Source organism: Crocodylus siamensis, chromosome 4, assembly GCF_052110815.1.
Source record: "Crocodylus siamensis isolate JL-2025a chromosome 4, ASM5211081v1, whole genome shotgun sequence".
Taxonomy (NCBI): domain Eukaryota; kingdom Metazoa; phylum Chordata; order Crocodylia; family Crocodylidae; genus Crocodylus; species Crocodylus siamensis.
In genome coordinates, this window is record NC_143398.1 from 150,943,339 (window position 1) to 150,964,511 (window position 21,173).

Consider the following 21,173-nt stretch of genomic DNA (forward strand, 5'->3'; position numbering starts at 1 on the left):
CCCTCAGCACTTTCTTGCCCAGACAGGGGGCTGGACTCGATCTATTGTGGTCCCTTCCGACCCCAAAATCTATGAATCTGAGGGAGCTAGACTATGCAGCCATTGGGTAGAGAAGATACTAACTCTTCTGTGAAGGAGGGAGCCTTGGGTTCCACTCCTAAATCTGTATGGGGTTTTTGTTGTTGTTTGGGCTTTGGGAGCAAAAAATGGAATCCATAGTTTTATTCCCTTACAAGGAGGGCTGGCTGTGCCAGGCTACAGAATCAAGTGTCTTGTTTACTCTGCACGAATCACGGAGCTGGAAACATTCTTTTCTACTTGGTGGAACAGCTTCAGTAAGATTTCTCTTCTGTTTGGCACTGGTGAGGCCACATCTGGAGTACTGTGTCCAGGTTTTGCACCCCTCCCGCTATAGAAAAGATGTAGACAAACTGGAGAGTCCAGTGGAAGGCAACAGAAATTGTTAGGAGGCTGCTGAACATGACTTATGAGGAAGAGAGGCTGAGGGGACTGGGCTTATTTAGTCTGGAGAACAGAAGAAAGAGGCGGGATTTAATAGCAGCCTTCAACTACCTGAGGGGTGGTTCTGAAGAGGATGGAGTTAGACCAGGGGCAGGCAATTACTTCTGGCAGAGGGCTGTTTAACAAATTCTGGCGAGCTGTTGGGGGCCGCATAGGTAACCCTGCCCTTGACAGTTGCCCTGCCCTCTGGTTGTCACATTGGGACCAGAAGTCCTGCCACCTAACCCCTGACCTTTGCCACCAGAGGTCCCTCCCTTTGTCCCCCCCCCAATACTCCTCTTGGGGTGGGGGGGTTACTATCTTAGAACCAGAAAAAAAACAAATCATACACTAGAAGCCAAACACCTACTATATTTTAATTTTACAAAAAGTATTTGTCATGACTTGTGATTGTGTACTGTATATGGAAGGGATTGTATAAGAACTAAAAAATAAAGTCACTCCTTTATTGGGTGTGGGAGTCTGGGTGGGGGGACTGGAGCCTGCCATATTGCCAGGGTTCCTCACTGTGTGCTTGCAGCTCCAGCACTCGCAGCAGGGGAAGCCCCACACTGGAGCCTGCTACTTCCCCTGCTCCGTGCTGCACAGGTCGCTGTACTCTGCTGGGAGTGGAGGGAGTCCTGTTCCCTGTTTCCCTGCCAAGTCTAGTGTGGAGCTTCCGTACTGCGAGTGTGGAGCTGCAGGCGCCCAGTGTGGAGCCCCTGCAATAGAGGTGGCCAGTGCTGTGCTGGGAGTGAGGAGCACACCCCTGTGCAACCTGCCCAGTTTCTACTGTAGGGGCTCTGCGCTGTGTGACTGCAGCTCCACACTAAGTAGGAGAAACCCCATGCTGGACTGTACAGGGAAATGGGGTGGGGCTCCCTCCACTCCCTGCAGAGTGTGGGGACCTGTGCAACAGGGAGTGGGTGAAGCAGCAGCCTCTAGTGTGGGGCTTTTCCTGCTGCAAGTGTTGGAGCTGCAGGCGTGTGCTGCAAGTGTTGGAGCTGCAGATGTGGTGATAGGGCAGGCTCTGCTCCCTTTTCCCATGCAGCGCTGGCCAGAGCCACACCCCACCAGGAGCCTGCACTAGGTACGAGTGCCCTGACCTCTCCCTGCCTGCTGCTGCTGCCAGCACCTGGGGCTGTGTGCCATGGGGGGAAGTATGTGGGGGGGATCCCTACACTCCCTCACCCTCACACCCACACCTTCCCCAGCTGACCTCCGTGTTCCCAGTGCCCCTCTGGGCTCCATGCTGTGCTCCAGCTTCTGTCCATCGTCAACTCCCCCTCCCACCCCCCCCACCATTCCCACTGCTTCTGTACCTGCTGCCCCAAGCGAGCAGGTTCTGGCTGCAGCAGGAATTCTGCCGAGAAGCTGCTGGCTGGGCAGAGCCTTTACACCCATGAGGGTGGGAGTGAGACCCAGTAGGGTATGTTGGGGGTTGTACATGTGGGCATCTCACTCCCACCCTCATGCATGGAAGGGCTGGGTAGGGTGCAATTCATTGGGGGGGGTGCCAAATGCCACACTGAAGTGCTTGGTGGGTTGGATGCGGCCCGTGGGCTGTATTTTGCTCACCTGAGTTAGACACTTCTTAGTGGTGGCAGATGACAGAAAAAGGAGCAGAGGTCTTAAGTTGCAGCAAGGGAAGTTTAGGTTACCTATTAGGAAGAAACTTTTTCTCCTAGGGTGTTAGTAAAGCACTGGAACAGGTTACCCAGAGAGGTTGTGGAATCTCTGTTCTACAAGGTTCTTAAGACCCAGCTAGACAGCCTTGGCTGGGATGATGTAGTTGGGGGATGGTCCTGCTTTGAGCAGGGAGTTGGATTAGATGACCTGAGGTCTCTTCCAACCCTGATTTTTTTTTTCTATGATTCTATTTCTGCTCAACGTGTTCAAAGACAAATATGAAATTAAATTATTTAAATAGGATGTGCATTGATCTCCTAGACGATAAACTGTTATTTGGATGTTCTAATTTACAGGATTAGAGGTAGATGTGATGAAAAAAAATAAAATTTTGAAATAGACTGAGGAAGCGTGATGGGTATTATGAATAGGTTTATGGGTTCCCCTGAAATTTCTGGTGACTTCATATATGTTAGTTTCTATGGGCCTTCTAGAATCTTAAATGTTTTATTTCCTTGAGGACTTAACTGGCAATCTTAGTAATGTAGGACTGGGAAAAACCGCAAGAAGTCATTTACTCTACCCTCCTGCTCTGAAAAGTAGAATGTTTGTCTAAACAGTGATTCCTAGTCCATGGCTTGTGGGCAGCACTGGTGTGGCTCGCATCTGCAGAAAATGGAAAGTTTTTAAAACTGATTAACAGCGACAGCAAATATCATCATCTCCACAGCACTTTACCTGCTCAGTATTGTTGTCCATGGGTCTGTGAAGGTTGGCTTCCATGTGTAAACTTTGTTTAGAAACCTCCAGTAATGGAGATTCCACTGTTTCAGTGCTGTTATTCTTATAGTTAAATGTGTTATTTCTTTGTAATAAACTAAATCTCTGTTGCTGCAAATTTAACCTGATAGTCTTGTCTTACTCCCTTGGGGAGAGTGGTTGATCGCAGTCCTTATACATAACTTTTTTGAAGACTTAATTGTGTCTGTCTTTCTTCCTTCCAAAGTCATATTTTTGTGTGCTGAACAAACACATTTGTTTCAACCTTTTATTGTTGGTCACATTGCTGTCCTTTGGAATCTCTCTAACTTGTCCGTCTTCCAAAAAGTGTTTAGCCCAAAATTGGACAGTACTCTAGCTTGCATCTTGGCAGTGCCAAGGAAATGACTCTCAGGTCTTGCATACAGCACTATTGCTTATATGATATTTGTCTTTTCTGCAATGGCTTTATCAAGTTGAAAGGTTCAGTTTGTGATCCATTACAACTCCAGATTTTTTTTTGCAGTACTCCTGCCTAGTAGTTCTGGCACTTTATACTTCTTTAGGTTTTTCTTCTAAAGTGGTATACCTCACATTTTTATATTTATTGACTTGCCTTATTGATTTCAGACCTTCCTCCTATATATCTGTATCATTTTGAATTCTAATACTGAATTACAAAGTGTTTGAAGCCTCTTGCAACTTGATGCCCACAAATTTTAAGTGTATTGTGTAATCCAGAGGTTCTCAACCACCAGGCCATGGGTACCAGGCCACGAAAGGTTGGCTGCTGGGTTGTGGCATGAGCCCCTCGGTTGGACCCCCGCCTGTCTGCCTGGGCAAGTGGCTTCTGCCACTGCCAGTCACGTGTGGCGTTAAAGCTGGGTGGTGGGGCAGTCCCAGGAGGGAAGCAGCCGGCTCCATGTGCCCCATCCTGCTGCTGTGCCAGTATGCAGTATAAAAAAGACTGGGAACCACTTCCCTTATCCATCATCTAAATTCAGTGAAAATATTGAATAGTACAAGGGCAGATCCCAGGAGGAATTTACATGATAAATCTTTCTAGTTTCACAGCAAGCCATTGAGTAGTGAATGCTATTTCTCAGTGAGTTGTGCACTTACAGTCCAGATGAAAAGATAATAAAGATATTTCCTTTTTATTATTTATATTGAATGGGCCTATACCACAAGTCTTTCTATTAAAGTAAATTTCTCTATCATCTAGCACTTAACCTGCATCTTCAAGCAGATTTCCCTGTCAAAAAAAATTATTGGTTTAACATGACTTGTTCTTGACAAATCCATGTTGACTGTTTATCACTTCATGCTTTAGATTAGTTCTCTAGTCACTTTTTTTTGCCTTTTTATGTCTCTTGATGCTTCTGATTCACTTTCAACATCACCCTTTTTCTGATTTCCGCCCCCCCTTAGAAGCAAGGGTGGTTTGATGATTTGGGAATATGGTTGGGAAAGGAGAAAAGATTATTTTGTGGATAGGTTTTGGGAACTTGTTTTTTCCCTTCGTATATAAAGTTGGGTGAGATGTTAGACGAGCTTTCAGGCACGCATTTTTACGCAATTATAGTTGGTCCAAATATTTTATTTCTATTTCAATTTAATTTTCAGTTTTAATTTTATTTTAATTTTATTTTATCATGCCATGTGTTGGTCCCAAAAAATTATGATGTACAACTATATAGTTGTGAGAGAATGCATGTCTGAACGCTTACAGGGGTTTAGGTTGTAGCTGCGTTGGTCTAAGGACATGGGCAGACAAGGTTCTTTGGGTAAATCTGATATCTTTTATTAGACCAACTCACTTGGAAAAATTCTTCTTAGCAAGCTTTTGGGTATAAATGCCCTTTGGCAGGCTGAGGAAGCATCTACAGTTGGTGTGTGCTCTTCCTGGATGGAATGAATAGTAAAGAAGCCAGAGGCTGGTATGCATGCAAGAGAGGCAGTCTGAAGATATAAATTGAGGAGTCAGTGGGTGAGAGACAGGCTGGGGGAGGTGGGGCAGGGGAGAGGGGATGAATCTAGCAGGTTAATAGTGGAGAGGTACCTGGGGAGTCGGATGTTAGGCAGGTTATAATGTGTCATAAATCCAATGTCTGTATTTAGTCCATCATTTTTTGTATCCAGGAGGTTTATGAAGTGAATTTCATAGGCTCATCTATGAAAAGTGTTTTGTGGTAATTGGGTATTCTTGTCTTCGATAGATTTCTGGTGGGTGTTCATTCTGGTGCGCAATTGTTATTTGGTCTCTCCTGTGTATTTTCCATCAGGGCATTTGGCAGATTGGATGAAATATATTACACTTCTGGAGGTGCAGCTGTAAGATCCAGGAATGCTTATGGTTCTCTTGTGGGGTGCAGTAATTGTGGGGGTGATGGAGATATGTTGGCAGGTTTTGCATTTCTTGTACTGGCATGGTCTGGATCCTCTTGGTGTGTTTTTGGGCCATAAGAAGTTTGCTTCTGGTGATGAGGTTAGTGAGGTTCAGTGCTTATTTGAAGGCTAGAATGAGTGGTTCTGGGAAGCTCTCTTTAAGAATTGGGTCATCTTCTAGTATAGGTTGCAGTTGTTTGAGGATTTTCCATGTAGGTTTATGGGAGGGGTGATGTGTCATAGCCAGTGGAGTGTGATTCGTGGGGGTTTTCCTTTTGTACTGCAGCAATTCTTCACATGGTATCCACTTGTCTAACATCTCTCCTAACTATACTGTAGTTGCTGGAATCTTCAGAATTGCTGTTTTCAAGTCCTCTAATGGTTTGCAGACGCTTACTGTAATCTTGATTCATGTGCTAGAAGCTCTCTAGAAAACAATTAACTTTTACAGTCAATATGTCTCTACCTTTTATCTCAAAAGATTTTTGTCTTTTTTCGTTGCCACTTCACCAAGTAGGTTTTTAGGGTGGATTTAATAGTTTTGTATATAACCTCTATATGCACATCTTAATTTCTTTTAATTTTTTTTTATGGCTGATTATGAAATTCTATATAATTTAGTTATAGCTTGTCTTCTAGCCCAAGGATTGCATTATTTCTGCAGTCTTTCTGGTAAAGATTACTTGAATGGTATATTGCTTTCTTTCCTCTTTCAAGAAGTTGAATGGCAAAGAAAGCTGCTTTTTTTTTTTCTTTTCCCCAGGGAGTGTGCTAAAAATCATCATTTAATTTTCGCATTGGTTTAGTGTGCCTTGTTTTTTATTTCCCCTTTTTAAGCTTCAGAATATATCCTGTGAATTTTGAGGTTTCTCATCTACCATGCAATGGAATCTTGATGGTAAGTGCAGTATTCAAAATGCTAGAGACTAATGTTTAGACAAATCAGAAAGTAATGCAACAAATCTTTTAATTCTGCCCAGATGCATGAAAAGTCTAGGTTGGGAGGATGGTGTTGTTAAATGTTTGGTAATAAATGGGGGCTTGCTTAAGTTGTGGCGAGACAGTGGGTTTTTTGTGTTCCGCTTGCAGCACGTGAAGCAGATTTTGCAGTGGCCCCACCCCTTGCTGCTGGTTCCTGGTGGCCCTGCCCCTTGCTGCTAATTGGGAAAGGGTGCCTTCACTCAGTCTACCTCACTGCCACTGTCTTTGGTTGATTTCACAGGAAATTGTGCCAATGCTGAATTTCCTGGTGATTGCAGTAGTTTCCATGAAATCTGATGTAGGTAGGTCCCTAGTAATAAACAACTCCTGTGGTCTCTCTGTTCTGAGCAGGGATTCCCTAAATTCACATAGTAGTGTTTTACATTTAAGCATTAGTGCTTTCAGTTTAGATGGCTTTATTTTGCCAGAGAATAGGGAATACAATTAGAAATGATGAATTAACTTTAATATGGAATCTGAAAGTAAAGCAAATCAGAGATGCATAAGCTTTTGTCAGTCATTGAGTAGACTGACAGAAAATAACACTGAACTGATCCATTAATTTTATTATTAAAATAAAAAAGCATTTTATCCAGAGGTGCATCAATATATTGTTGCATATTGGCATCAATAAAAGGCAAATGAACATTATTGGCGATTGGCTTTTTTGGCAAATTATAATGCTACCGATAAATGCCATGTACATGAATGCAGCCAGGCTGCTTGGAGAGCGGCATCTTGCTGGTAAGTTGTTGGTGGCGGGGGGGAAGGGGAAGGGAAAGCATGATGGGGCATGTGGCCCCCAGCTTTGTGCGTGGGGCAAGGTGGGCTGCCCACTGTAGGCCTGGGGCCAGGGGCTGTGCCAGCCTCTTCCTGGCTGGGGGACTGAGCTGGGGCTGTGTTTGGGGCAGGCTCAGCTGCGTGAGGTGAGCAGTGGCAGTGCTGGGAGGGGTGGCTATGGGGAGTACAGGGAATTTTTGGGTGGCTATAGCCCCCCAAACTCCCCTACTACCACCACTGCTTGGGGCACTGTGCTCTACTGCCTTCGGGGGGGGGGGGCTTGGGGGCTATATATCAGCCACCCCAAAATTCCCCATTCCCACCCCTCCTAGCACTGCTGCTGCCTGCCCCATGCAGTTGAACCCACTTCACTCCCACTCCAAGTGCAGCCCTGGCCCAGCCCTCGTGCTGGGAAGAGGTTGGCACATCCCCTGGCCTTCAGCCTACAGTGGGCAGCTTGCCCTTGCCCTGTGCACAAATCCAGGGGGCCACATGCCCCCTATGCCTCTCCTGGGGGTGCCTGGAGTGGTGGGAGCCATCCCCGTCCCCCTGGATAAGCAGCCCATGGCTCCATCCCGCTCCCAGCCCTGGGATCGCATTTACCATCCTGACTGCAGCCCCTGTCCCACTCTGTCCCTAACCATGGAGGATTTAATCTGTTCCCCCCTGCCCTTCACCCCACACGGCCCTTCTTCCCCACAGACATACCAGCAGAATGCTGCTCCAAGCTGCTGAGCTGCATTCCTGTAAATTGGCTATCGGATGGGTATTGGCCGATATGACTGGCTAATAATAGGCTACCGGTATCGGCCAAGAAAATTTTTCAGTGCATCTGTAACTTTATCTCCATCTCTTTTACAATTTGCAGCCCTCATTTATGTTACATTTCAGATTTACCAGAATAAATATCACGCAAATGGTGATAAAACGTTTCTTGAAAATGATTTGCTAATATTTCTGCTAAAATATTTTCATACTGTGAGTTAACTAATTAATTTTAGATACCAGATGCTTACTTACTCCCTGATCTATCGTTAAGACATTGAAGTGTCATTTTTAGTACAGAAAATTAAAATTTAAGGAGATACTCCTTTTTATGTAAAGAACTATAATTTCAAAATGGAATCAAATGATGGGACCTCACTACTACTAATAAACTTCCTTTTATTATTTTTTATTTTTTTTAACAGCATTAATATTGTTGGTTAGGATATTATTCAGGACCATAGTTTAAATTTTGCTAAGCTATATGAGCAAAATTAAAATGAACTCCAGTATTTTTGCTAAGCCTAGTATGCTTGTTCAAAGAAAAATTAGTCTCTATCAATCAAAACTGAAGGAGTACTGCAAATATTTCTAACATTCACTTGTAGCAAAATGAGAGGACCTTAATTGTATCTGCTGTGTGTGCGTATAAATATAAGTTACATGAATATAAAGTAAGTAAAATGCTATATGATAGCAATCATAATTAGAATGGTTTTATGTTGTTCATGTAGCTCTCCATTGCTGAGTGGCGTAGAACTCCTATTCCACTTTTACTATCCAGAATATGTGCTCGTGCTAATAAACTGGGTTAGATTGAATTATTGATGCCACGTCCAAGTCTAACTGGCATGTGTATCTCTTAAAACAGAGGCGATGTGTAGCATCACCCTGAGTGGCGGTGCACCCCTTACGAAAAGATACCGCCGGCACTGTCGGTGGTGCCTGTGGTCAGTTGCTGGTTGCCACCCCTTCCCCCGCCACCGACACTGCTGGCGGCATCTGTGGGTGGTCAGTGATCCCCGCTGGCTGCTGCTGATGCTGCCAGCGGCATCTGCAGGTGGTCGCCAACCCCTGGTTGGCGCTTGCCACGCCCCCCCCCATCACAGGGAGCACCGGTGGAGTCTGCGGGAACTCCCGCTGCTGCGCCCCCACAACTGCTGGGGTTATGCGTCGTTCATGCTTTAAAATGATAGGAAAGTTGTTTCATTATTAAGATTATATTAACCATGTAGAAATTCATTTTAAGAATTAGTTAAGTTTCATACACTGATACATTAGCTTATTTCAACTGCAGGTAGCTAAAATCTTTTATATTATGGTTGTTTAGGGAAGGTAGCATTTCATAATGTGTATAAAAGAAAGTGCAAGTGGTAACTTCTGATACTATCATAAAAAAGAGCCTGACAGAAATTGTCTAATTTTTTGTGATGCTCTTCTGAAAGAATCAAAACTATACATATAAATCTAGTATAAATCTAATGAAAATAAATAAAATTCACCTGCTGAATCATGGGTCTGGTAGAGCTCAGAGTGGAAGATAATGTTTGCATTTGAACTTTGACAGAATTCTTGTTGGACCTTTTTTAGGAAGTGTATACAATTTTTTTTCAATGTGAAGGTTGTTTTTCTGATGCTAATAATATCTGAGGGAAAAAGTTCTAAGGGAGAATCTTTTAGTTGACAGAAAGGTAACATGTTGCTGCAGTTACATGTATAAATGGCGTAAAAACTTCCTTTCAAAATTCTTCTTGTGAATCGGTTCACTTATGATATATCTCAGGAGATATTCAGGCCTAATCTTCAGCATGAAAAATAGAAGATATAATAAATGTTGGATACTAGAGGAACCATTACATTTTTATGTCTAAAAAACTACTTTTACTGGGGACATTTACTGGCAGTTTTTACATGGGGAAAACTCAACTTTAATAGTATAAGTGGAAGAACAAGTCAGGAGGGTACAAAAGAGTACCTGAATCCACCGTACCATCTCCATCTGGAATGAGGGACTGCTAACAGTTGTTTGATTGCTGGAATACATAGAGTTGAATTTTGTGTTTTAAGGATACTTTTTGTAGGTTAATGTGGAAAGACATGGGGTGTGAAAGAGTTTTTAAAAAACAGCATGATGAATGGGTGGTGACAATCTCATAAGTGTGTAGGTGCTGCTGTGATACTTTTTAATGTATGGATGAGTGTTGAGGTGATGTTAAACGAAGAAATTTGTGACGTCCTGGAAGGTTATGGTGTGAAGATAACTGAACAAAATTCCAGTGACCGAGAGAGATGAATGGTTAATCTCGGGGTACTGTGATCAAGAATTTGGCCCCTCAAGTCTGGTGATTAATGGCCAGGGAGATACCAGCCCAGAAGATAATGTGTATTGCATATATTCATGCCAAGAGCTTAACAAAGGCCATGATGCTTCATTTTCTTCATTGGTTTCACCTAGTATGAAGTGATTAGGAATGTAGTCTAGAAAAAAGGATTCACCTCTTCATTTCATGTTGTTGAATGCAAAGTTATTGTCTAAGAAAATCAATACTTTAGTTTTAAGCATGGATAAAGACCCCTGACTTTGCATCTGTAATCACTTTTGACCAGAGATCCTGGCTTTCCCTGATTGATAAATCACATTCTCTGCTAAAAACAAACAAACAAACAAATGCACTGCTAAACCCCCCCAAATCCATGATTAAATTAAAGGCCCCACCCACAGCCTTGCTGGTGTCCCTTGCCAGCCACCCACAGCCGCTGTTCCCCTTCTCTGCTGGAGGGGGCGTTCAGCTATCAGGGCTACGGACTGGACCGCAGCCCCCTGCCCCCACTCCCCCCACCCTTATGGGCTTGGGCGGAGCAACTCCCCGCTGCAATGTGCATTCCCAGGGGACACGGGGGACCCATACCTCCAGGTTCTGTACCCAGGGCAGGCGCAGACTGAGGCTGCTACCCAGGGTGGGGCTTGGGGCTGCAGTGTGTGGCTGCAGGGCCCCAGTGGAGAGCAGAACGGGGCCATGGCAGCTCATCTAGGGGAGGGGGAGGGCTAGCTCCCTGCTACTGTGCACACTTACCGGGGGACAGGGGGAACCCACGCCCCCCAGATCTGTACCTGGGGCAGGCACAGGCTGTGCGCTTGAGCTCCCACCCTGCTTCCCTCCCCTAGGGACTTCTGGAGCTGGTTGGTGCAACCCAGTGCAGCTATTTCCTAGATCTTTGCTGTCGTAGCAGTGAAACAGAAGACTTTCAGGCCTTTAGGAGGATGTCTGCTGCTAATATCAACAGAGATCAATGAAACACGCAATTCTTAATACATTATTAAACCGTCAAGTCTACTTGATATGTAGAATAGCTTTGATACAGACTCCAAAGTTGTTTGCCACTTTCACAGGAAGACTTAAGGGAACAGCTAAGAGGGGAGAGGTCAAAGAATCATAATAAAGCTGTAGAAAGAAAACCTGAATAATGAAATTGCATGTAATTGTTCTTCCTGAAGAATGAAATTCCTTGGGAAAAATTTTCTTATGTAAATACTTTCACTCCTTCCCAGGGAAGAAGGAAAACACTAGATGGGGTCAGCTTGGAAAACTGTCTTCTGCAAGTGAGGCATAATTAAAAAACATCATCCACTGCTTCTTTGCAATGAAACATAAGAACTGCCATGTACTGGGTCAGACCATAGGTCCCTCTTGCCCAGTATCATGTGTCACACAGTGGCAGAGTGGATGCTGGAAGGGGGAGCGAACAGGAAATGTCCACAAACTTCTGGAAGACTGATTCAGGCTCGACATGAGGAATAACTTCTTCACAGTCAGGGTGTCCAGACTGTGGAATAAGTGCAGCACCTCTGGAGGGAAATCACTACCCTGAAAATCTTCAAGAGGAGACTAGACAGTCACCTTGCTGGGGTCACCTGATGCCCAGTTATTTTTCCTGCTTGGTGCAGGGGGTTGGACCTGATGATCTTCCAAGATCCCTTCCGGCCTTACAATCAATGAATCCTAAGCTTGTACAAAAATACCCCCTCCCCCCATAATTCTCTGTCAAGTGGACCCTATCTCTTCCTAGTAGTTCTTTTTGGAACACTACCCTATGGTCAAAGAAGTCAAAGCCCTTCTGGCTGTACTATTTATATAGCCATGTGTTCATCTCCAGGATGCATCTGTTGGTACCTGGGCTTTTACTCTTGACCAGAATGATCAAAGAAAATGCTGCCTGAGCCAGTTTCCTGGATTCAGAGCTACTTCTAATCTGCTCAAGTCACCCCTGGTGATACCATTAATGGCCACATAGATGAGAAGTGGTGGGTAGTAATCAGAGGCCCACATGTATCTTGAGAATCTTTCCATAAAATTTCAGAGGCAGGCTGCTGGCAGGCAGCAGACCTCCAGACAGAACAGAACAGAACAGTCTGGCAGATGGATTCCTTTGTCCTGCATAGAAAGGAGTTGCCAACCACCAACACTTACTGTTTCTTTTTGGTGGCAGGGGGCTTGACTTTTCCTATCCCTTGGGTACATGGCTTGGCTTCTTCCATTACTCTAGCAGGCTTCTCTGATGCTAAGACTTTTGTACCTGTTCTCCAGGTAGAAAGCCGTAGGTTTAGAGGGTGGGTGCTGTCTGCTGCCGGAGATTGCAAGCTGCCTGCTTCCACCTGAGAGTTTGGGTCATTTTTTTATCCTCTAACACTTTTTCGTGCATGATGATGGAATCTCTTTGTATGTCAAGTTGATGAACATGCATGTGATTTTTTTTTTTTCTGACCCCATTCAGCTCTCTTGCTTGGTTCTGGACTGCCAGGAGATGCATCTCCCACCTCCCTGTCTTTGGCCAAGGACATATGCACGCTGCCATCCCTGCAAAGCCAAACCAGGACTTGGACTTGCTTCTTTGCTGCCTCCTGTTCAGAAAGATTATGATGAAAGAATGTTTGAAAAGTAGGTGGGGCAAACTCTCACTCCAACTCCCATGTTTATGGCCTGTTCTCTAGTTCCTGCTCACTGCCCCAACTGCTCTGCAAAATGATTACAAAACTGAACCTAGACCACCAAGCCCAATCCAGATAGGCCATCGACTTGCCAGCATTCACAAACCCACTCCTCATTCACCCAGGGCTTTTTGGTAGTCTCCTAATAATACCTAACAGGTTCTGTTCTAGATGTGTTTAATACTCGGACATGATTTTTGAAGAACACTGGTTGTATGAACAAAGACAAAAACAAAAAACCTTTTCAGTATGCTAAAAAAGTTAATGTTGTTTTTGTTTTCTTTTTTTAAAACAGGGTTAACATGTTTTCTAAAAGAAAAGCCTTAAATTAGGCAACTTAAGAGAAGGAGTTTAAAAATGGCTTATGAGCACAAAGTCTCATTAACTTCAGATTGCGAATTCTGATACACTTTTTGGTCTACTTTTGATGTTTGTAATTGTCGTCTTTATTTGTTGAGCATGATTGTGGAATACCCATAGTTGTATTTAAAGAAGTGAAATACATACCTCCTTTCTTTGAAATATATAACAATTTTAGGAAAGTTGAATTTTGATTTCACACTATTGTTCTTGATTCAGTATGCCTTTCATAGAAAATTAGGGTTGGAAGGGACCTCAGGAGGTCATCTACTCCAACCGCCTGCTCAAAGGAGGACCATCCCCAACTAGATAATCCCAGCCAAGGCTTTGTTTAGCTGTGTCTTAAAAACCTCCACGGATGGAGATTCCACGGCCTCTTTGGGTAACCTGTTCCAGTGCTTTACTACCCTCCTGGTGAGAGAGTTTTTCATAATAGTTAACCTAAACTTTCCTTGCTGCAACTTGAGACCACTTCTCCTTGTTCTATCATTTGACACCACTGAGAACAGTCCAGCTCCACCCTGTTTGAAACCACCCTTCATGTAGTTGAAGGTTGCTATTAAATCCCCCCTTAGTCTTCTCTTCTTCAGGCTAAATAAGTTCAGTTCCCTCAGCCTGTCCTCAGAAGTCATGTGCACCAGCCCCCTAACCATTTTTGTTGCCCTTCAATGGACCCTTGCCAGTGTGTCTACATACTTTCTATAGTGGGGCCCCAAAACTGGACACAGTATTCCAGGTGTAACCTCACCATTGCTGAATACAGGGAAATAATTACTTCTCTCCATCTGCTAGCAATGCTTCTACTAATGCAGTCCAGGATGCTGTTAGCCTTCTTTGCAACAAGAGTAGGTTGTTGGCTCCTATTCAGCTTATTGTCCACTGTAAGCCCTACACCCTTTTTTGCAGAGCTGCAGCTTAGCCAGTCTTTCCCTAGCCTGTACTGTGGGATTGTTCCGTCTCAAGTGCAGGACTTTGCACTTGTCCTTATTGATCCTCATGAGATTTCTTTTCTTCCAGTCCTCCAATTTGTTCGGGTCTTTCTGAATCCTAGTTCTACCCTCCAGCATATATATCTATTACTCCCCACCCCCCCCCAAGCTTGGTGTCATCTGCAAACTTGCTGAGGGATGTACTCCGTCTCATCTTCTAGTTTGATGAAAATATTGAAGAAAACCAGCCCAGGACCAAGCCTTAGGGCACCGTACTTGGTATCAACTGCCAACTAGACATTGAACCATTGACTAGTGCCCTCTGAACCTGATGATAGAGAGAGTTTTCTATCCACCTTGCAGACCATTCCTCAAACGGTTAACCCATACTTCCTTAGCTTGCTTGTAAAAATGCTGTGAGAGAACACATACACAGATCAAATTTTTGTTGCCCCTTAGTTCTCTTTGCTTTCCCTCCAGTAAGCAAAACAAACATCAGGTCTTCTGTTACTTAAAAATATATTAATTTGTAATGTTGTTAATAAAGAGAAATACAGTAAAATCTTTGTTATCCAGCATCCCCGGGCTAAAGGGATTGCTGGTTATATAAAAATTCCAGTTGTCAGATAAGGCGGGTGCGGGGGGGGGTGGCGGTGGCTGCCTGTGGAGTGATGGCAGTGCAGGATGGTGGGTGGCAGCTGCAGCAGCCGTGTATGACCTTCCCACCCCTCTGCCCCGCCCAAACATTTTGGCTGGCCAGAAACTTCGGTTAATGGAATTTCTGGTTAGTTAAATGCTGTATAGTGGAGATTTTACTGTAAATATTTTTAGACAAAATGCAGGAGGCATAGAAGATGGTAGTATAGTTCCACGGTAACTAATACCTTCCTATGCTTGAAGTTGTGAGAACTTGCTTTAAGTTTTTTAATTAATACAATTAACTTGAAAAAATATTGCTTGGATTGTAGATTTAGAAGAATCATATTGAGCTGACAATAACATGAATGAAAAGGCACATTATCATCAAGAGTACTTTTGAGGAAAAAGGTTCTGTATTGCTAAAGGTAGCTTATCATTGACACTTGTGCATCTCTACCAAAAGCAGGTAGAGTAACTTCTCCCGTAATTGGTTTTGGTTTAATTTTTCAAATTATTGCAATGATTTTCATTGTTTTGCATTGTAGCCAAGTGGTAACTCTGAAAAAGTGTTTCTTAATCCACTTACTGGGAACCAAAACTATACTTTGTGGATAATACAATTTGTTTTAGAATGTATGCAGTTAGTGGCTAAACTTTACCTGTAGACGTATTGATTTAAATTTTTTGTAGTGGAGTAGTGGAAGAGGTATTCCATCAGTATGAAAAAACAGTTTTTCCAGTATTTCCTCATTACTTGGGTAACAAAAGAAGTTGGTCCCCTTTTTGGGACCTCAGTGTAAAGAATATATGTTGCCAATCTCTTCCTTACCACCCCAGAATAAATGGCAGAGAGATCTCAGTGGCAACAGTGATTTCAATGTGTATTTGCTTTTAAAATATCCATGGTACCACGTTTTCCAGTCCTTGTGGTTGTCACAGTTCATTTGCCATTAAAAAGATCCGTTTCTTTTTTCTTTAAGTAGACAGCCAATTACCTTATTTCCTAAAATCCAACATGACTTTACATTTAAGACAACCCTCCAGGAATTAGGTTCTTTACATGAAAAAATTAAAAATTGGTTATAGTTTTCCATGTATGGAATTATTGGGGATCATCTTAGATTTGTTGTCCCTCCCTTGCAGTGGGAAAAGCAGCAGCAGGGGTACATATAGGTTGTTCCCTTGTTCCCAGCACCTTCCTCCCCTGCCACTTATCCCATGTAGCAGCTCTCTCTCTGGCCCGGGGCATGGAGCACACAGTGGCTCTGACCATGGCTCGGTGGCAGCATCAGCAGCCCCAGCCCTGGTCCTGAATTAAGGCTGGAGCTGCAGCAGCTCCCCTATTGGTGATATCCCCTGCACAGTTAAGAATATGAAGTTGATAAAATTGTTTAGAATACCATGGGTTTTGCTAAGAACTCTTTTGAGGGAACACACAAGCATTTTTAAGGGAAATTTTTCTAGCAGAATTTAAGGGGGTTTTATACTGTTTTGCCTGAAACATTTAAAAATATCCCTGACTTTGTATACAAGCCAGTAAAACTAGCAGAATTTGAGCTTTCCCATCGTAAACCTTGCAACATTTATAGTATTATGTATAAATAGTCTGTATGAATAAATCTTATTTCATCACTTTTTTTTAATTGGCAATATTGCAGATAGGAAGGTTTTGGTTTACAGCATGTTTATGACAAATTGGCAAGCTTTATGGAGCTGTTGTTTAGAGATATTAATATAGTAAGTTTATTTTATTTTACTAGACTTCCCAGGTTGTTTCCAGAATTTTATCTCTACTTTTAAGCAAACTCTTAAGCATAACAAGATGCTAAACAAGTAGAAAAAAGGAACTAATACAACTCTATGATATCCCTTTCTACAAATTAGGATTTAAAATAAATCGTGTGAATTTAAGATGAAGGGTATGTAAGTTTTTCCTAATGTGGAAATGCCTGTCACTCTTCACTTGCAATGGGTCTTTTTAATTAAATATTGAGACTGTTTAGATATTCATGTTGTTCTAAATTGTGTTGTGTGGCTTGTGTGGCTTTTTGTATGCACAAATAAATTGAATGTGCACTTAAATCAACAAACTTATTCTGGTAGCATGTTAAGCAAGAATTTCATCACATCGGCAGATACTAAAGGTTGATGCATCAAATGACTTCGATTGACCCAGTTAATTAAGGTACTGTTCTTGTAACTGAATAGAAAGTGGTCTCAGAAGACTGCATTTCAGCCCTACTTCCTTGGTAAGGCATCACATTACTTGCCTTTTTCTGTTAAAAGATCACATAGTCTCTGCAAGCCCATAGCAATAGGCCTGTTTTGATATTTCACTCCTTGCTGCCAGGGAGAGCAGTAATCTTCCTAGAACATTATATCATGCTCTTTATTATACTCACTCTAGAAAATATAATTTGTGACTAGATTCTTTCTCTGACAATTTAATGAGTTTTGATTTAGGATCTTGCAGAAAGGATACAGCAGACATCCATGTCATTCTGCTTTGTGATAGCTGTTTGAAAGGAATTTTTAAGAAAACACATCCTCTCCTAGTAAGACAACGGAAGGGTGGTAGTTTTATTCAAGAATATCCTATTTAGAAGCTGGTGTATTAACATAGGACTTCCATCTTGTTTGTTTCTGGTAAAATCAACTGTGTAAAACATTAACAGTCCTTAGAACTCTTTAGTCAGTCCAGTGTAAAGTTGCCTGACTCTTCCAGGGAACCAGAGCAAGAACAAATTTAATCCAATCCTATGCTCTGAAAGTAAATTTAATAGGTTTATTTAATTGCTAATTGCACTTTAGTTTATTAAATTAACAGATTCAGTATAGAAAGAGGAGCTGAAACTATTGCACATTACTCATACTCTGAATTGTAACATTTAATCAGAGAAGGTTTCAGTTTCTAAGACTATTTTGCTGAGAATATGAGTTGAAAGACTGGAATAATAGTCTATTTCGGTCTGGATTTTACAGCAAAATGGACATAATTCCTAAGTGATCTGTGATATGAGCATGTTACCTAAAACATGTACTAGCTCATGTTAAGTTAGTTTTTTAAAATTTATCTGATCTTTGAGGCATACAGGTAGAATACCCTGATTTTTCTGCCATCTAATTGGGCTTTATTTTCTGTAGAATATTTAAATACCAAATCCCTTTTATAGTACTAAATCCTGGGTCAGGTTCCCAGTTTTTGAAGCCATGAAATACAAGTGTCATTCTTTTTTTTTCTTTCATTACTGCCATTCTCATTGCTGCCACCTAAATGGTTTGATTGCTTTTATTGATTATTTTTTCATAGTTTTTCTTGGAAGCAAACAGTTTTTATCCTTCTAAAAATGCTAAGGTAGAGACTCTATTTTCTACATTTGAACAAGGACATGTTTCATAAGCAGTGTAATAAGAAAGCCTCAGCTTAGGAATAGCTACTTCCTTTAGGTCTTAACTTTTTGATTAACAGCCAAGATGCTTCTAAAATATCATATTTAATTGCATACCACATACATGTTTTCCCAAAAAAATCTGCCTTCCAAAATTGAGGGGTGTCTTCTGTTCAGTGGGGAAGCATTGTCTGATTAGAGGCTCTGTAAGATAACTGCTGTTTTTCTTTCTCTTCCCTTCAGGAGCCCAGGAGGGAGGGACAGATATAGGGGTGGGGAGGTGGAGTGCAGCAGTGTAGTCATACCCCACTTTGATTCCTGCTCCACCAAAAGTTTAAAAGCAGCTCCTCTTCTGCAGCAGGAGCAATGCAGAGAGAGTTAATTGACTTTATGCCTCATTACAATCTACCTGATTTCTGCTAATTGCTCTTTACTTCACAGGAGTTTATGACCATATCTCCTTATTTTGTTGTCTCTTAGCTAGTCCTGGCCCCTCTCCTATTTCACTACCCTTGAGACTGTGTTTTTAGGCTTTTCCAAAATACTAGGTCTGCCCATGAAGTCCAGTCCTCATCAGCAGCTACATTTCAGCTTTTTTTGGAGTAACCAAGAGCTGCTGACAATTCAGCTGTGCAGAGGTTAAAATTAACTTTGGCCTGAGGAGGAAAGGGAGGGTGAAGGAGCTAAAACTTCAGTCACATACAGCCATTCAGTTTTTCCTGGGAGAGTTGTTCAAGATTTTTCTCTTCTGAGAGAAGCCACAGCACAGACCTGCAGCATCCCTGGTCACTTTGTTTCCTCAATTTTTCTCCAGGTGCATTATCTTGTACTTTTTGACACTGAAGTTCATCTGCCGTTTTGTCCAGTCAGTTAGCTTGATGAGATCTTCTTCTAGCTCTTCTCCATCAGCCTGGGACTTCACTACCTGGAATAATTTGGTCTCGTTTACGAACTTGGAAATTTCACTGTGTGCACCCCTATTTCCAGGTCATTGATGAAAATATTGAATGCAATAGGACCCAGCATAGATCCCTGTGGGACCCATCTTCTGAACATCCTCCATTCAGAAAAGTGACCATTTAGTCCTTCCTATCTTTTGATCAGTTCTCAATCCACAAAAGAACCTTCCCTCCAATTCTGTGACAATGTCTTTTTTTTTCAAAAGCCTTTGGCGAGGAACCTTGTTGAATGCTTTTTGAAAGCTTAAATATATTTATGGCAACTGTATTCCGCTTGTGTATCTGCTTATTAACATCCTTGAACTCCAGCAGGTTTTGTGAAATGGGATTTCCCTTCACAAAAACTATGTTGACTCTTCTCCAGCAGATTTGTATTTGTCCATGTGACTGCTGGTTTTTTAATTCTTTTTAATAGTTTCCATCGATTTGCCAGGGATGGAAGTGAGACTGACAGACTTGTAGTTCCCAGGGTTACCTGTGGGGCTCTCTTTTAAGGTGGGTGTTATGTTGGCAACTTGCCATCCTCTGGCACAGAAGCCTTTATATGAGAGAGTGCAGAAAATCCTTGCCTCATAAATTGTTTGAGATTTATAGCACCTTGCTGTAGAGCAGTGGTGGGGAAATTAGTTTGGATGGTGGACCACTTAATGAATTTTGGTGAGCTGTTTAGGACTGCATACACTAAATCTTTCTGAAAATACCATCTTAACATATTATAGATTTTTAAAAAACCCACAAATTGTACCCAAGATCAAACATCTACTATAACATATTTTAATTCTAATATGAGATATTTTTGTTTTTGTCCTGACTTGTGTATTTTTGTGTAGTGTATATAGAGGTGATTTTATAATAGCTCAAAATAGTCTTACTTTTGTATATTGTGTGTGGCAAGAGGATTGGGGAAGAGCTGGCTATGTGCTAAGTCCTGGGAGCCAGCTGGGGGTAGGGGAAGGCATGGGCAGGGGTTGTGTGCAGCAGAGATCACCCTGGCAGTATGGTACAGGTGTGGTCTCTCCCTTGTCCAGCCCACGGCTGCCCCCATGACACTCCACATGGGGCCAAGCCCTGCCGGCTCCCATCCAAGACAGCTTGTGCCATGTTTCTGCCTGCACCTGCTGACAGCCATTGTGCAGAGCTTCCCTGCACAGTTGTTTCTGCTGTTGCTGCAGCCACCCAGGCATTGCTCACCTCCCTCATCCTGCCGCAGCTCCTCCTCCTCCTGCTGCACCTCTGTGTCGCTCCCCTGCCCCATGCCAGGTTGGGTATGTGGCATGCATCCCTGGGGCTGTTGTCCCATCCACTGTTTGTTCGTCATTCCCCATTTTCCTTAAGCATGTTTTACTTAGTCCATTTCACTAGTGTTGGAACAGAGCCTCTTTCCAAATCTAATAAATACTTATGATCTGTAAGAGTTTGCCTTATCTGCATCATTACTGACAGCTTTACCTTCTCCTTTTTGAGAAGTTTTTCACATACATTCTTATACACGAGTGTGCGCAGTCACTAAGCATTTTGACCTGAGACTTCTTTTTTTTTCTTTTTTCTTTTTTTAACTTAGTAGGTCCAATAAGGGTTGCTTTGCCTCCCTGCCTGGTTTGAGTTGGAACAGTATATCAGCTGGCATTCATAGACTGCATCAGTTTTCTCTTTCTTTCATTATTCCTCACTCCCTCCCCCTGCCATTTTTTGATGTTTCTTATCCTGCTGATTTCAAAGGGGCTCAGACTCATTGCCACCCTCTCCCACCATATTATTTCTTTTTGTAGTACTTCCATTTTGCAACTCAATGGGCACATCTACATGTGTTGTTAGTGTGCAGTAATAAACGCTGTGTATTGTGCCAAAGTTTGCAGTTCCCAGGCACTGTCTTTTACATATGAGCCCAGGACCGCAGCACGTTGACCCAGGTCAGAGCAGCCATGCCTGGCAGAGGGTCTGGGAGTGGGTCGGCCTGTCGACTTGGGGCTGCTCTGATTCTGCTCCACGTGCTGCAGAGAGGCTGGCTAGGGCATGAGGGTGTGGGGCTAGCTGGCAGGCAGCCTCTGCACTGAAACTCCCTTTTGCCCCAGCCAGCCACATCAGTGTCTACATGTGCAGAGTTTAA

The 21,173-nt window shown here is 42.8% G+C and overlaps 1 protein-coding gene across 8 annotated transcripts in view; it reads left to right on the plus strand.

Moving 5' to 3' along the window:
• Positions 1 to 21,173, plus strand: part of TANC2 (tetratricopeptide repeat, ankyrin repeat and coiled-coil containing 2) — a 780,830-nt gene that overhangs the window by 32,958 nt on the left and 726,699 nt on the right. For 2 of the 8 annotated variants that reach the window (XM_090044146.1, XM_090044147.1), the window contains exon 2: positions 12,577 to 12,740. The exons of 4 other annotated variants lie outside the window; for them this stretch is intronic. In XM_090044146.1, the coding sequence (XP_089900272.1) occupies positions 12,607 to 12,740 (134 nt within the window). In that variant the 5' untranslated portion in view covers positions 12,577 to 12,606. Of the gene's footprint in view, positions 1 to 12,576; positions 12,741 to 21,173 lie in introns of those variants that run through there. 2 more of the 8 variants (XM_090044149.1, XM_090044151.1) reach the window with 2 other exon arrangements.